The following is a 15,041-nucleotide window of genomic DNA, read 5'->3' as shown; positions in this document are numbered from 1 at the left end:
TATTTGATAAATGTCATGTTATTTCATTCCCAAATTATTTTTAGTTTATATTTGGTCACTGGATAAAAAATTAAAAAATGTACTAGTAAACCTGTACAAAATGAAAATGTTGCAAAATTATATAATAATGGATAGAGATTTATAAATCGGTGGAAGACATAAGCGCCAAAATGAGATAAGAAAAAAAAAAGTTGTATCGTACAAAAGCGCCAAAATCCTTGGTACCTGTGTGCCACGGTTAATAGATATTAAATAACGGATATTAAATTTAGAACTATATCGTTCAAAAACTCCAAACATTTAATCTTAATCGACAAATGTATCTGATAAAGAATTGTACAATGGAAGAAATACCAGGATGGTGAAATAAATCGTGTGGAATATGTGATAAAAGTGGGATTAAAAAATCAACCATTTTATTATTGACATTTTTTTTAATATAAAATCTCAACCGATATATTAAATTTATATTGATTTGCATGTATATCATCATTTATGATTTATTAGTTTTATAACACAATATAATTTTTATAAGAGCAATTTTCAAATAACTATTTATATAAAATAATATTAATATAATATAGTATACATATAATATAATCAATTTTGAAAAAAAACTACTTAATATGTAAAATATTTATTTAGGCGCAAATAATGTCATTTTTGCACCTTTGGCGCTTATGTCATATATAGCCTTATAAATTTTGGTTTTCTTTTGTTATTTTTTTCTTAGTAAATTACTTATCAAAACCATACAAGAATCTCTTTAGTCATAAATAATAGATTGTAAAGAATTAAAATTTCATTAAAAATAAAAAAATAGATTTAGCCATTTAGGTAAACATTTTACATAATAAGTTTTAAATAAATAATAATGGACCTGTTAACCACTGTTTAATATAAAAATACCAATTACAACATATATATTGTGATTACTACAGATCTCTGTTATTTAATCTAACCCAACTATCTCTCATAAAAATTAAAAAGATGCCTTAAAATTGGCTGGCTTAAAAAAATTAAACGGAAATTTTAGCAAACTGAATTCAAAATGATCACTCAAAATGTTTTCATGGCTTGAAATCGAAAATATATTTTTTCAGTTTTAATATCAATTTTGGTTCGGACCGGTATTCAATATCAATTGCACGCCTTATTTTAATGCAATAATAAATATAATTATATCTATATCGATATATCTAAACTAATTTATAGGGGAATAAAATACAATTCAAGTTGTCAAGTTTTTCGAGTTATCTTGCCCTCTAACTTGCCTTGATAAAAATGTGTACCTCCCTATTCAAAATGAATACACAACAATGTCGAGGTATTGAAACTATCAAGAAAGAATAGGTATGGAAAAATAAAAATAATATTTAATTTCTTGAGGGGAGACTAGAAGAGTACTAAATAATAAATAGGAAATAACATCGCAAAGGTCAGACGTTATATGTATAAGCGTGTATTGATCGTTGGAACTCTGCCTGCTAGAATATATAACCTCGTTTTATAAATGATACATAAAAATAAAACCATCGCCCATTAGTATTTGTACTGAAAAAAACTGTTTTGATAAAGAGTCCGAAAAAATGTTCAAGCACTTTGATCCACTGAATAAAAATTTATTGACATTAATTATGGAAAAAAACTAAAAATTGAAAATGTCCGATAACAGCTCGAAACTAGTAAAAATATTTTTTTAATTTTATAAAGTAAGTATTGGATTTGATAAAGTAAACATATGGTGTACATTTCAGGTATCTACAGTTATTCATTTTTGAATTACAATAAATTAAGAAAATCGCTACAAAATTTAAGATTTTAAAAGAAATTTTTTTATGAATTTCTAACTCAAAATAATTTGCGTATTTTTACGTACCTAATTTTTACGTATTTTGTCTTTTTCAAATTTTCAATGCTCATAAAGTATACTATTAATTTAAATTAACAAAGCTGGGCAAGTTAATGATTTTTTTTAACTCAGTTAGTTAATATGCACCAATAACAAAAAGTTAAAAGTTAATTTTGCTATAGGTTAACTCAGTTAAGTTAAAAGTTAATACACACTTTTTGTTAACTTTTTATTAAGTTAAAAAAAGTTAATTTGTTTATACAACTCTAGACTACTTAATTTTTACCAACCCAAAACTAAATTATAGAATATAGTGTTTATATTTTATACAGTATTTCCATATTAGTTAGATTCGAATGATAGGTATACATTTTTTACTTTAAACAATTCACGGTAAATATTTTTTGACATGAAAACGAAATAGACTGAAATAGTGAAATAGAATAAAGTTAAAAACAAAATAACTTAACTTACTTCTTGAAATGAAAAATTAACTCGTTAATTTCAAGTTAATTAAAAAAGAAATTTAGTAAGTTAACAGTTAAGTTAATGAAAAGCCAAAAGTAACTAGTTAAGTTAAAAAGTTAATATAAAATTAACTTATTGACTTAACTTTAACTTTTTAATTCGTTAATGCCCAGCCTTGAAAATTAATATATGTTTTAATTGTTATTGTAACAATATATTAGGAGCTTTGTATTAAATTTGCAAGCTTTTTGTCCCAACGAATACAATTTTATTGACATGCCACATGCCCTATGTAGAAAAAAAAACTAAAAATGTCCGTAAACAGCTTAGAACAAATCAAAATATTTTGAAAATTGCATGATGTAAGGAAAATGCTATTTTAACTTCTCAAATTCACCAACTATAAGTATATACTTTCCCAATCGTATTATTCCCATCGAACTAGATACTGAAGTTGAAAATCGAAGCATTATTTCGACTATTTTATCGTGTACACAGACGTCAGACACATATAAAAAAAACTGTTAGAAGTAACTATATTATGTTAAAATCAATTGTTTGACTAAATAAGCTATTCAGAGATTAGGAGGGACATTATATAAATAAGGATAATTCGGAGCCCGCAGAACCAAATCCCCATGCATTTAAATGAAGTTCCGAGAACAAACAGGAAAAATAAATGACATTTTAGCATATTGCATACCCATTAATTGCGATTGCGAGTGCTACAATAGAATCCGCTTGTTGTGTCATTACGATGCCGTAGGTACGTAATGATATTCCGGATAAAATTATTCCCAGAAATGTACTTGGTTCAGTGGCGTGTATCATAAAAACAATTAGTGTTGCTCAAATAATTTTAGATGACCTAACCCACATTATATTATTAATATTGTTATACCGACCTATAAAATATACTATTTTTCTTCTATCAATACCCACCCATCAATATTTAAGGAGTTGCCTGAGTAACACTTGAACCCTACCTCTGTGGGCTGTGGCTGTTACACGCCACCGACTTGGTTGGTTTTATTTTTATATATCTCACGTGTGACGTGCGGTACCTACCCATGTCATTCGGGTATAACGATCTGATTCTCTAGGTCCCTTTAAGATCGTAATAAGTGGATTCTACATTTTCTACTGTATTTATTGCTGAATGCTGATTGTTAGTGCCTTAGTGGTTATGTATTTTGAAGTTAATTTCTTTTTTTATTTTGATGTTTATTAATAGTTATTAATATGTATTTAATTTGTTTTTATTATTAGTTATCAAGTGTTATTTATTCATTTATCATACAAATATACAATTATAATTTATCAATTATATCAGTTATGGATTGATTAATAATTGGAACGAATTGTTTTCATGAATTTTAATTCTTCCATTCGTGATTCATCAAGATTCATCGATGGGCGCCTCTAAAACTCAAAAGGAACGACTAAACCGTAAACACACAACTGAATTAGTAGATTTCGCGAAAACAACCGATATCCTCCAATAAATATGTAATTTATATGAATTTCGTGAGAAAAAACAAAATTCATTTGTGAGCCACTCTAAAGGCCAAAATAAAAATTACATACTTAACCATGGACGTTTTAAGTGAAAACGTGGACAAAATTAGATAACTATTTAATCAAAGAATAACGGTTCTAGTTATTTTGTTGTAATTTAAAAATATATCGTAAACAGGCATTTGGACCTTTTAAAATAGGTACCTATTAATTTATACACACAATGACATTTTGAAATGCAATGTTTTCGGCAAGAATTTATTAGTTCAACCTTCTTCTTTAGTTTAACCTTCAAATTACTTAAATACCAATAATATTACAAAATATAGGTACTTGTATGCAATGATTTATCATTGAATTTAAATTTAACACATATATTACAGTGGCTTATATTACTCCTCAATGACGAGGTTCTCTCTTCAGTCGACACCAACAGTATAGTTAGGGTGGCCAGACGTATAATATGGGAAAGTACTGTATTTCAAAAGTCTGTCCCGTTATCCCGACATATGCTTCCGGGACGCTATATTGTCCCGTTTTTAAAAAATATGACTATTTTCATATAATAGAAAATATGTACGGTCTACGGAGTAAATACGAGTATATATCGTATATAATTATGCATTTGTAGAATAATGGTGTTTTTGTTATATTATTATGATAACCGATTTGTAAGCAGTGGCGTATTTAGGAATTTCAAGATAGGGGCAACACATTTTTGCCGTCCCCCCACCCCTCCAGTCAAAAAAAAAAAAATATTGTTACTAATTGTTATTATTTATTAAAACTTCTATTAACTGCTACGTATACAATATATATACAAAATTCAAAACTTCTTCTTCCTTGATTCAGAAGTAGCAAAATCATTAATTATTTTTTCAAAATCTAATGAAGTGGTATTTCAGCTTCAATTGCTAATACAACTAAAGCCGAGCAGCGGTCTTGTGCCATTTTAGACCTTAGTTTTTTATTCTTTTTAGTGTGGAAAAAGAACGCTCTGCAATACAATTTGTAGATGGTGTACACAAAAATATACGTAAAGCTACTTCAACATAGGGATTAACACTAGTAATATCATGTTCTCTTATAAACTGTAACATCTGTATTGTTGTAAGCTTAACTTCAATGTTTTTCATATGGCCTTGAAATTGTACACACTCATTTACAAAACATGTTGCTAAATCATTTGGGTAAGTTTTCTGCAATACTTCAGCATCTTCTCTTACTTTTTCTGGAGTAATTTCATGTAACTTAAAAAGAAAAAAAACCTTGTCAAGTATTACATAATAAGTGTTTATAATCAAATAGTTTCTTTCTAAAAATAATATTTCATTATCGTTGTTTTCATCAATATGTATTTTCCTTTTTCTTTTCCGTTTGTTATGGGCCATTGTAATCCTTTATTCCAGATTTTGTTATGGCAATGTCTTCTAATATTTTGAAAGAATCATCATTTCTTAAAGATTCAACATAATGAATTAAAGATTGATATAGTTCAACAACTGTAATTAAATCTATATCAACAGACTTCTTCGAAGTTTTATTTACACGATCCAAAATGTTTATCATAAATACTGTTTCAAGGCGCTTGAGTTTCTTAAGTAAGCCAACAGCTTCACATTTTGTTGAAGGCTTTTCATTTCTATTATTTGAAATTTTATGTAATGCATGTACTATATTATTCCAATTTTTTGATAAGGAGTGACAAGCATCATCACGGACTGACCAACGGGTTGCTGAAAGACATTTTACGGTTCCTTCTAATTTAGACCATCTACGTGTGGAAGCTGTAAAAAAGTTATATATATTTAGAATAATGTCAAAAAAATCGCAAGCTTCACGACAGGCACTGGCTGCACATGTCCCAACTAAATTCAAGGAATGAGCAGCACAGGGAACAAAATGGGCTAATGGATTTATTCCTTTAATTCTGGCTTGTAAGCCACTATATGCACCAGCCATATTACTTGCATTATCATAAGATTGTGCACATAAAAATGCTGGATCAAGATCATAAAGAGATAATGTAGTCATAACTTCATCAGTAAGTTCTTCAGATTTATGTCCACTATTAGGCAAAAAGCACATAAACCGTTCAATAGGTGTTCCGTTATCTTTAACATACCACACCACAAATGATAGCTGATCAACATGCGATAACATCTGGCGTTAAATCCACTATTATTGAGAAGTATTTTGCTTTTTGAATTTCTTCAACTATAACTGTAAGAACCTGATCAGCCATTATAGTTATGAGCTGATCAAATATATTAAATGATAAATAGGATGTAAAGCCTTTTCCTTTGTTGCCAAATTGTTCTATATGTGTAGCTAGAAATGGGTCAAATAAAGCAATTAGCTCCAAGGACATTAACAAATTACCATTTTGATTACAACCAAATTTATCAGTTTTGCCTCTAAATGCTAATCCTCTAGAGGACAGTGTCTTAACTACAGGAACCACTATTCTTAACACATTTTTTCAGTAGTTTTTTTCTCCTTCTATTTGTAATATTAAAGCACTATCAATTCTTTGAACTACTTTTCCTCTATCTTTCATAGTTAAGACATTAGTTTTGTGAGTTTGAGAATTTTCATGTGAAGTAATTCTTTTCTCTGCATGTTTCCAATCAGAAAACCCTACAGTTGAAAACACAGATGTCGAACCAAAGAATTTACACGGAGCACAGAATACTGACCCAGTACTTTCAGAGTACACTAAGTAATTTCTCTTAACTTTTTCACCATTAAGAAGGATCATATAAAATAATTTTGATGAGCAATATCAGTAGTTTACTTTAAGAACTCCACGAATAACATTTTTACTTGTTCTTTTCGATTTGGTAAAGTTAATAGTTTCCAGTGGTGTATTGGTAAATATATTTATGGGTATACGCACCAATAAAATATGTACGTAACCTAAACGATCAAATTATATCATCGTATACCTATATTATATAACGTTATTGCAGTTCAATTAGTACATAGTTTTTAACATTATTTTATTAATTTTTTTATAATGTAACAATAGAAAATAAAACAAAATCAACTCGAATGTCAAAAAAATTAAAATAATAATAACATTATTATTATAGGTACAATCTATAGAATTTTCCACATAGATTTTTTGTATTCAATATTGGGTTTACTAAATTGAACTTAAAGTCTTAAAATACATTAAACACGACGCATATTGTTATATAACTTATATTCAATACCTACCTCAATTGATAAGTAATTAATTAATAAATATAATAACGAATAACGTTTTTTTCCTATATCAATTATTAAATAAATTTTAAATCTTATTTGGTTTTCTGGTTATTTTGGAAGCGTATACCCGTAAAATAAGATTTTACCTTGGGTATACGCCGAAAATCGAAAATCTTCTGATGGGTATACGGCGTATACCCGCGTACCCGTACCAATACACCACTGATAGTTTCAATATTTTGAGATATTCCATTGACCGATATGTAATTTCTTGTTGTATCATCAACACACCAGTATGCCGGATCATTACTTAAAAAAATATATAATTTAAATCAATTGTAATGATAAAAATATTTTGTTTAAAATAATATATTTAGAGAATTACTATACCTGGGTAATATCAAATTTCTAGTAATATTGTCAATATGACTGTCATTCAAATCAACAGAACAATGTTTTTCATTTAAATCAACGGTATCAATATCATTAGTTTCAATAATTTTATTTATATTTACATAATATTCAGACCATTATAAATATAATTATTATGTGAATAAAATATAATAACTTGTAATGATAATTGTATTTACATATTGTATTTAAATAGGTAGGTTTTCAATTTTCAATTTTCCCTACTTTTTACATTTTACTTTTTACTAGTCGGTTGGCCAAAATTCATTTTATATTTACTAATTTAAAATTGTAATGTTACATTCAACAAGGAAGGTATTTTTGTACCAGTTATGACTTATGAGTGAAAAAATATAATAAATAAAATAGTAAATCTTTCATAATAAATGTGTGACGACGGACGGATAATTTGTTTGAATTTTGAAGAAAAATAATTTGCATAAAAGTACTTATTTGATTTTCAAATACAAATTCAAAATATGTCAAAAACTGTATTTAAAATACTTAATTCAAAAAGTACTTAAAATTATACTAAATACTATAAAAGCGTTTAAATACATTTACTCAAAAACATTAAATAACTGATATATAAATATATAATATAGGTATTTGGCAATATTTAGCAATAGTTTAATTATCAAAATATTCAGTGTACCTACCTAGCTATAGAGTACCTATAGATAATAAGGATAGCTTAAAAACATTTTTTTTTGAAAATGAAAACATTAATGTGTTGCATAGGTAGCCGGTAGGTACTTGCATGATAGTCGAGATGATAGTTGTATGCAAGAATATTAGACCAACAAAATCATAACCTAATTAAACATTTTTGGCAGCCAGTTTGGTATTAAAAATATTTATAGTTATTACCTTTACCTAGATACTAGCTTAACAAAGTACTAAATACTAAGAAATACTAACCTAGGATAGCGTTTGTGTAATTGTACTCTGGAAGCTTGTGAAAAAAACTTGTTTATTTTGCCGGTTTTTTTCATTACAGGGGCATACCGTAAAGCCTTTGCTGCGGCCTTTTTTCTGTACCCTGATCCGCTAAGCCTTGACCTAGGACCCATGACTAAAATGAAATCTTACAGTAGCCAGTTGTAGGTAATACAGAATACTGTAATAGCCTGCAATAGGTATGCACATACGATCTTTTTGAGACAAAAGGCATTCCGAGACACGACTACACGAGACTATTCGGTTTATACTGTTTATTGTTTAGAGCTTTCAGCTGTGTCGCCGTGTCGGTTGATAGCTTGATATTAATAACTTCGCTATTAGCAACTATCGTCGTTTAATCAGCGTATAAATGCATATTGTCATAATGGGTTATTATTATTAACATATTATTTTTAATATATATTGTCATATGTTGGTTACCGGTGGGCGGTGACTCCGCGCCGTGGTGAAACTGTAAATAGCCAAATATTATGAAATAGGCAAGTTTGAAGTGGTACTGACATTATAAATAATATGACTGGAGCGGGGAGGGAGATGGGTACACATTTACTGGAAAAATATTAATGAATTGACGTTGGTGTATAAAGTACGAAATAAAAATTTGCCGCAACAGGATCCGTAGCCCCTACCTGGATACGCCTCTGTTTGTAAGTATTGAATTCGGTTATTCGAATATAAAGTTATTTTTGGTCTTCGTTGCAATGGATCACAGCCCGCATAGAGACGATTACGATCACGACGTCGTGACCGACAAGACATAATAATATTATAGCACAATATGTGTATATTATTTGTAAATAGAATATGGATTATGAATCAAAATTTATGATATCTCTCGTAGTGTCGGTCAGTCTCAACCAATAACGGACACTAATAATTTTTATATTTTCCCACTTTCCCAGTTACTCAGTTAGCCAGTTAGCGTTCAGCGTTTCGTGTGTGAACATTAAATTTATTGTATATATCTTAAAATCTATCATATCAATTTATTGAACTAATAAATAATAATTAAAATAATAACTATGCCTAAAATAAAATGTGTTTTTAACGAAAGTTTACAAAACGAATTCAAATGTATTACAAAATGTCAAAAGATGGGCCAGGAAGATATTAAGGTGGAATGTACTGTATGTGTTCGTTCTGAGTTTCATGACTTTCTATTGGGAAATAAAAAACTTTTAACTTTTAAGACATATACATTCGTCTGAAAAATATTTGCCGAAGGAATCAAAAACTGTAATATTTAACAAATACCCAAGCATCAACTTCGAACACCAGTTAAATCATATATTCATATTACACTATATTATAGTTATTAATTATTATAGTTTATACTTATAAGTACAAAAAAATATTTATAATTTTTAAAATTGACAAATGTGATAAAATATCCAAAATAGATTATTTTAGTAAGTTAAATATGTATATGTTAGTTATCAATTAAGATTAAAGACTTAAAATATTTAAGCATTTCATCAAAAATAGATGTTTATTCATAATGAAAAAATTCTGATCTTTGTCCCGTATTTTCGTATTTTATATATGGCCACCCTAAGTATAGTTACTAATTACTATACAGACGTACAGTAGAGTGGTTTATAACTACTTCCTCCCTTTTTTATTGATTACGAAAATAGGGAAACACTGAAAACTTATGGAATATTGTCTATAATTTATTGTACTAGTTTTATTTGTATTGTTATTATTGCCTTAAAATTTTAATGTTAGTCTCGCAAGTCTGAAGTTTGATCTTAAGAAAAAATTAATATTTTAAAAAAGGTTAGGCTATCATTGTTTTTGCTGTTAAATCTGTTCGCTATTTTTATTTTCACAATTTATTCTTCATAATTTTAAGTTTCGCGATTTTCACATAAACACTTCTTTTTTCCGTCGGATTTCTTTCCTGATATGACGTGTGGCCGCTATATGGGGGAAAAATACCAGCCGTCCGTCGCGGGTGTACCTACATTATACAACACTCGAGTCGACCGCTGAGCACATAATCGAGGTCAACGGGGCAAGTCAGCTGCGCGCGAGCGGCCTGCGTGCGGGACTGCTGACGGTCGCGCGCCATATTATTTCGTACGTCGTGATGTCGCCGCGGACCTCTGCTCCTGAGTACGTCGCGTTACGACGGCGCGGGCCTAGTCAATCCGTAGTGCCTTGGCATTAGCGTTGCGCAATCACGACACACGCGCGCGCCGAACACACACGGTGTCATACACCTACACACGCACACCAAACACACGGCTCCGCACACTCACACGCACGCGCCGAACGGCCGTACACCGCGGCGGACGCGCACGGCATAGTGTCTGCAGCACGCGAGTATTCGAGTATTCGAATTCGAGTGCCGGGCCCGCGCGCGTAACGCTTGACGATACAATGCGGCGCCCGTGACCGCGGACCGTCAGCCGCCCGTCGGCTACGAACGCCAAGACGACGGCCGCATGGCGCCCAACAAGAGATGCAGTAGGCCCATATTCGAACTCGTTGTGAGTATTTCGTAATGTATTCCTATATTGCTATACGACTTATGCGTGAGACCGTGTGCTCTGTAGATCTAGCTCGTAATAAGCCTGCACTCGCGGGTAACACCAACCGACTCTCATTAATTATGTTACAGTGAAACCTCCCCTAACAACACCTCCCAATAGCGGACGTATTATTGCAAACCAAACACAAATTTTCTACAATCTAAACCCTCTGAATAGCGGACACCTCAAAACAACGCACAACATTTCAGCGACTGAGAGTACCCGGTATTTAGAGGTTATTTGTCCGGTATTTTAAAACCACTCACTTCGTTTGAGATTTACTAATTATCTATTACATAGGTACCTATGTTATGTATTTTTACTTTTGTAGATCTAAATAACTAATTTTCCGTGCAAACTTCAGGTACATACAAACAGTTTATTTAATATGTCATTTCAATGCAATTGTTATTTTCATTGATTGTGATTCAGTAAATTGTCATATATAAACTTTTCAAATACTTACTGTATAACGGGCCATAACCTATAATATGTACCTATCTTCATAAATATTAAAATCAGGAAAAAGCGTTGCCATGCCGCATTAGATGTTTCACATCAAAAATCGCTCCACAAATCACCCGTGATTAAAGTTTAATTTAATTATGTGTATTAAAATAGCTTATTTTATTGTCAGTCGTCGGATGAAAAGTTAATATCCATGTTGAATATTAACTAAATATGTACTAAACCTAATACCTACCTATAGCAGTATAGCGATATTAGAGTATATTTTGTGATTATATATTATAATTTAATTTCTATACAAAGTGAAAATACTATTTTACAAAAATTCTATAGAGGCCTCTGAGTACAATAATTGTCTATTTTAAAATTATTGTTATTGTACATATATTAATATTATAATTAGATATTTTGTTCAAACCGTATGCTGTTGTAGGTTGTAATTCATGTAAACATGTCAGAATAAGGGCCCCATCTCTCCACCGAGTCCACTACTGCTTGTCTGATTAACTGGGTAGGTACTAAAATGTTATTATGCCCATTCCCATTGCATATGCGCTAAAATTTAATTCAGTCTATAAGACAGAATGCGCAGATATTATATTATGCTGTATTATGTTTTCTACTCTATCCAAGAAATATGAATAATCAAAGAAAAATATAATGCATTTAATCAAAACATTAAATACCATATTTAATCATTTAGATATTTTAGTATTTTATATTACGGTGTTTATATTTATCATGGCATCATGTTATTCCTAAAATACTAAAATCGTACATTATATTATTTTACTATAGCTGACTCCGAGCACTTCGTTGTCCGTTAAAAATGCCAACTATATACTTTTAGAAATTAATTTTTAAGATATTTTATATCAATAATTATTGCTGTAACCAATAGTTTATAAACAACAATTTCAATAGTTTTTACGACTTAAGGATGCATACGCGTTAAAGGATTATGTATACTTGAAAACATACCTATTGTCCTATAATACTCCTATTCGATTTACAGCGCCCTCTCTGGTTAAATTTATCCGGGATGTAGACGCGTATCGATTACCCAGCCGATATGGTTAAAAACGAATTATACTACTATTACTTAAATTATTAATTCACGAAATCCTTAAAATTAAAAATATTAATATTACAACATAAGTATTAAGTAGTTAAATAGCTTATAAAAATTAAAAGAGTTTTTCAAGTCAACTAACTAAATATATTTGCTAACAAAAAAGGTTTTAATCTTCTGGCGTAAAGCGTTTTTTCTGTTTAAAATATAAAAATGGAACATTATTGCATAAAACTGTAAAAGTACCTATATTACATTATCAAAAATAAAAATCGTGACATTGTGTAGAAAAATAATTGAAGTTTCAAATTTTCTTCTAAAAATAATACATTATTATGTTATTTGAACCAATAAAATATCATATACCTTTCTTTTATAAACAATTATATTTCTTAGAATTTTAGATTGTGAGCGGAGCTTCTTAATTTTTATGCTTAGACAGATTTCGACAAATTTTTATGAAGTTGTTTTTTTTTGAAATTCAAAATTGAGAAACTGTATAGACTTGAATTTGTCATCAAATATTTTTAATAGCATTCACTAGACATAATATAATTTAAAAAAATTGTATATTTGTATGCTATTTATAAACATTTGAATTTTTTTCTTGATGACATTTTTGTTTGTAAGTAAAAACTTGGATATTTAATACGATATTCTTCTTTGGGTTTTTTTCTGTAAATTAAAAACAAAAACAGCATACATCTATAGCAGTTCTTTACTAGCAATTAAAGTTCAAACTGTATGACATATGGATACCTATTCAAATGATCACAATTTGACTTTAACTATTAATTAAAAATATCCTTAGAAGTATAGGCTCTATACCACCTCCGCTCAGAATCGTTTTTTTTTTTGTAAAGGTACAGCGTGTTCAGTGTTGTATATAATTGAATTCAAATTTAACACACCCAAAGACGAGGTCAGAGGTATGCTCGTCACTATTACTTGACTGCAACAGCAGATTTTAGTTCCTCGGTTTTTAATATTTAGTTATCATATTTTGGAGCCAGTTCTAGTTGTTTTGTACAATGAGGAAAAGTCAAAGTGTTGGTTTTTGGCCATCTGTATATTTCACAACCAGGTATAGGTACGTAACCTGGTGTGACCCTTAAAATTATGAGTGAAAAACACACGCTATAATAATTTAGTAGGTAATAAGTATACAACTATTACATAATACTTTATACTTATATTTACATTTATATATATTGTATAATACCGGATTTTAGATTTTTCCCTATGGTTATAAATATAATATAATGTGCTTTCTTACCTATATTATATTATGTACCTTTACAATTTTTTTTCTATTGGATTAGAGCTTCGGCGGCTAAGGTCATTAGCCTGTAAGGTTGTTAGGGTTGGTACGATAAGGTGGTATGGTTGAAAACACGTGTATGCGTGGTAAGGTTTTTGCGCACTACGAACCCGGGTGGTCACCCATCCGGCAACTAGTGGCAGTGGCCGTTATTTACTCTCAGTTACGTCGCATGACTGATTGCAATTTGCAGCTAACGCGCTAAGCCAAGCCACTACAAAATATTATAAGTTATAATACATATTATATCTTTAAGAATATATAAAATAAAAATATGATATAAAGTCTCAGTATATTATGAACAATTATTTTATTAAAGCCTGTTCCGGCTCGGCGTGATGCCGTGATAAATTATATACGCGTCACGTGTGTGCGAACGTTTGGCGACTTGCGTTGAAAGGTCTGATCCTTATGCATTATTATATACCTTTAGGCTTATAACCTACACGACCGGAATCGCCGAAAACCCAGCGGCGTATGCACGTGGTATTTCCACGTCAGCGTGATTGAACACCACGGTAGGAATGTTAAAAGCTTGTCAGTCGTGGACCGTGGTGTGCTCACTACCCATAAATCATGAGCGCTTGCTGCAAATTCGTAAATAAAATATATATTATAATATATAATATAGCCATATAGGTACCGGGTGGCGTATTTCCCGATCCTAGTACGTTTCAGCGCGGGGGGCGGAGCCAGTGGCGTAGAAAGACTCGTTAGCACCCCTGGCAAACCTAGGAAAATGCGCCTTTTTAGCGATTAAAAATAAGTACCAATTTTAGAGCACAAATTTGCACCCCTTCATAATTTGCGCCCCTGGCGTAGGCACAGTTCGCCATACCCTTGCTACGCCACTGGGCGGAGCCAAGACCTTTTTGCATGATGTATATATGTTTTTACCGATCCTAATCTGATTCAGCGCGATGCGCTGAACCCTCATAGGGTTCGTAATTTTAATATAAACACTTAAAACAAAATATATCATTTTTAAAAAATTAACAATAAATACATATTTCTGTTTTTATTACTGTGTTCGTCACAATATTATATTATAGTCATAATATAAGTATTACTAATAACAATATAAGTTAAATAATAAAAAGGTGGGTAAGTGGATGTCGCTCTGCTGTACAGCAGGTTACAAGTGGGACACTGAATAATGGATAGAATTAAATTTGAATTCAATGATATAATATCACTGTATAAGAAAAACGATTCTGA

General features: G+C 30.4%; 3 protein-coding genes across 3 annotated transcripts in view; 1 reads left to right on the top strand and 2 right to left on the bottom strand.

Annotated features, from left to right (window-relative positions):
• Nucleotides 1–4,723: 4,723 nt before the first annotated feature.
• Nucleotides 4,724–6,599, bottom strand: LOC100569266. The gene is made up of 6 exons (XM_029489966.1): nt 6,362–6,599; nt 6,072–6,301; nt 5,689–5,980; nt 5,387–5,625; nt 4,931–5,088; nt 4,724–4,835 (listed from the first exon to the last, which is right to left on the bottom strand). Exons 1-6 carry the CDS (start codon nt 6,597–6,599, stop codon nt 4,724–4,726), a joined length of 1,269 nt encoding a protein of 422 aa, XP_029345826.1.
• Nucleotides 6,600–7,118: 519 nt separating this feature from the next.
• LOC115034018 lies at nt 7,119–10,646 on the bottom strand. Its single transcript, XM_029489026.1, has 2 exons — nt 8,384–10,646; nt 7,119–7,360 (listed from the first exon to the last, which is right to left on the bottom strand). Exons 1-2 carry the CDS (start codon nt 8,533–8,535, stop codon nt 7,144–7,146), a joined length of 369 nt encoding a protein of 122 aa, XP_029344886.1. The 5' UTR covers nt 8,536–10,646; the 3' UTR covers nt 7,119–7,143.
• A 124-nt stretch (nt 10,647–10,770) lies between these two features.
• Nucleotides 10,771–15,041, top strand: part of LOC100162256 (monocarboxylate transporter 1) — a 98,276-nt gene continuing 94,005 nt past the window's right edge. The window contains exon 1 of the mRNA XM_001947543.5: nt 10,771–10,920. Coding sequence (XP_001947578.2) covers nt 10,876–10,920 — 45 coding nt within the window. The 5' untranslated portion in view covers nt 10,771–10,875. The remainder of the gene's footprint in view (nt 10,921–15,041) is intronic.

The sequence above is a fragment of the Acyrthosiphon pisum genome, chromosome A2 (genome assembly GCF_005508785.2).
Source record: "Acyrthosiphon pisum isolate AL4f chromosome A2, pea_aphid_22Mar2018_4r6ur, whole genome shotgun sequence".
NCBI lineage: Eukaryota > Metazoa > Arthropoda > Insecta > Hemiptera > Aphididae > Acyrthosiphon > Acyrthosiphon pisum.
Note: the sequence above shows the minus strand (reverse complement) of the source record. Positions and strands in the feature narration are given on the sequence as shown.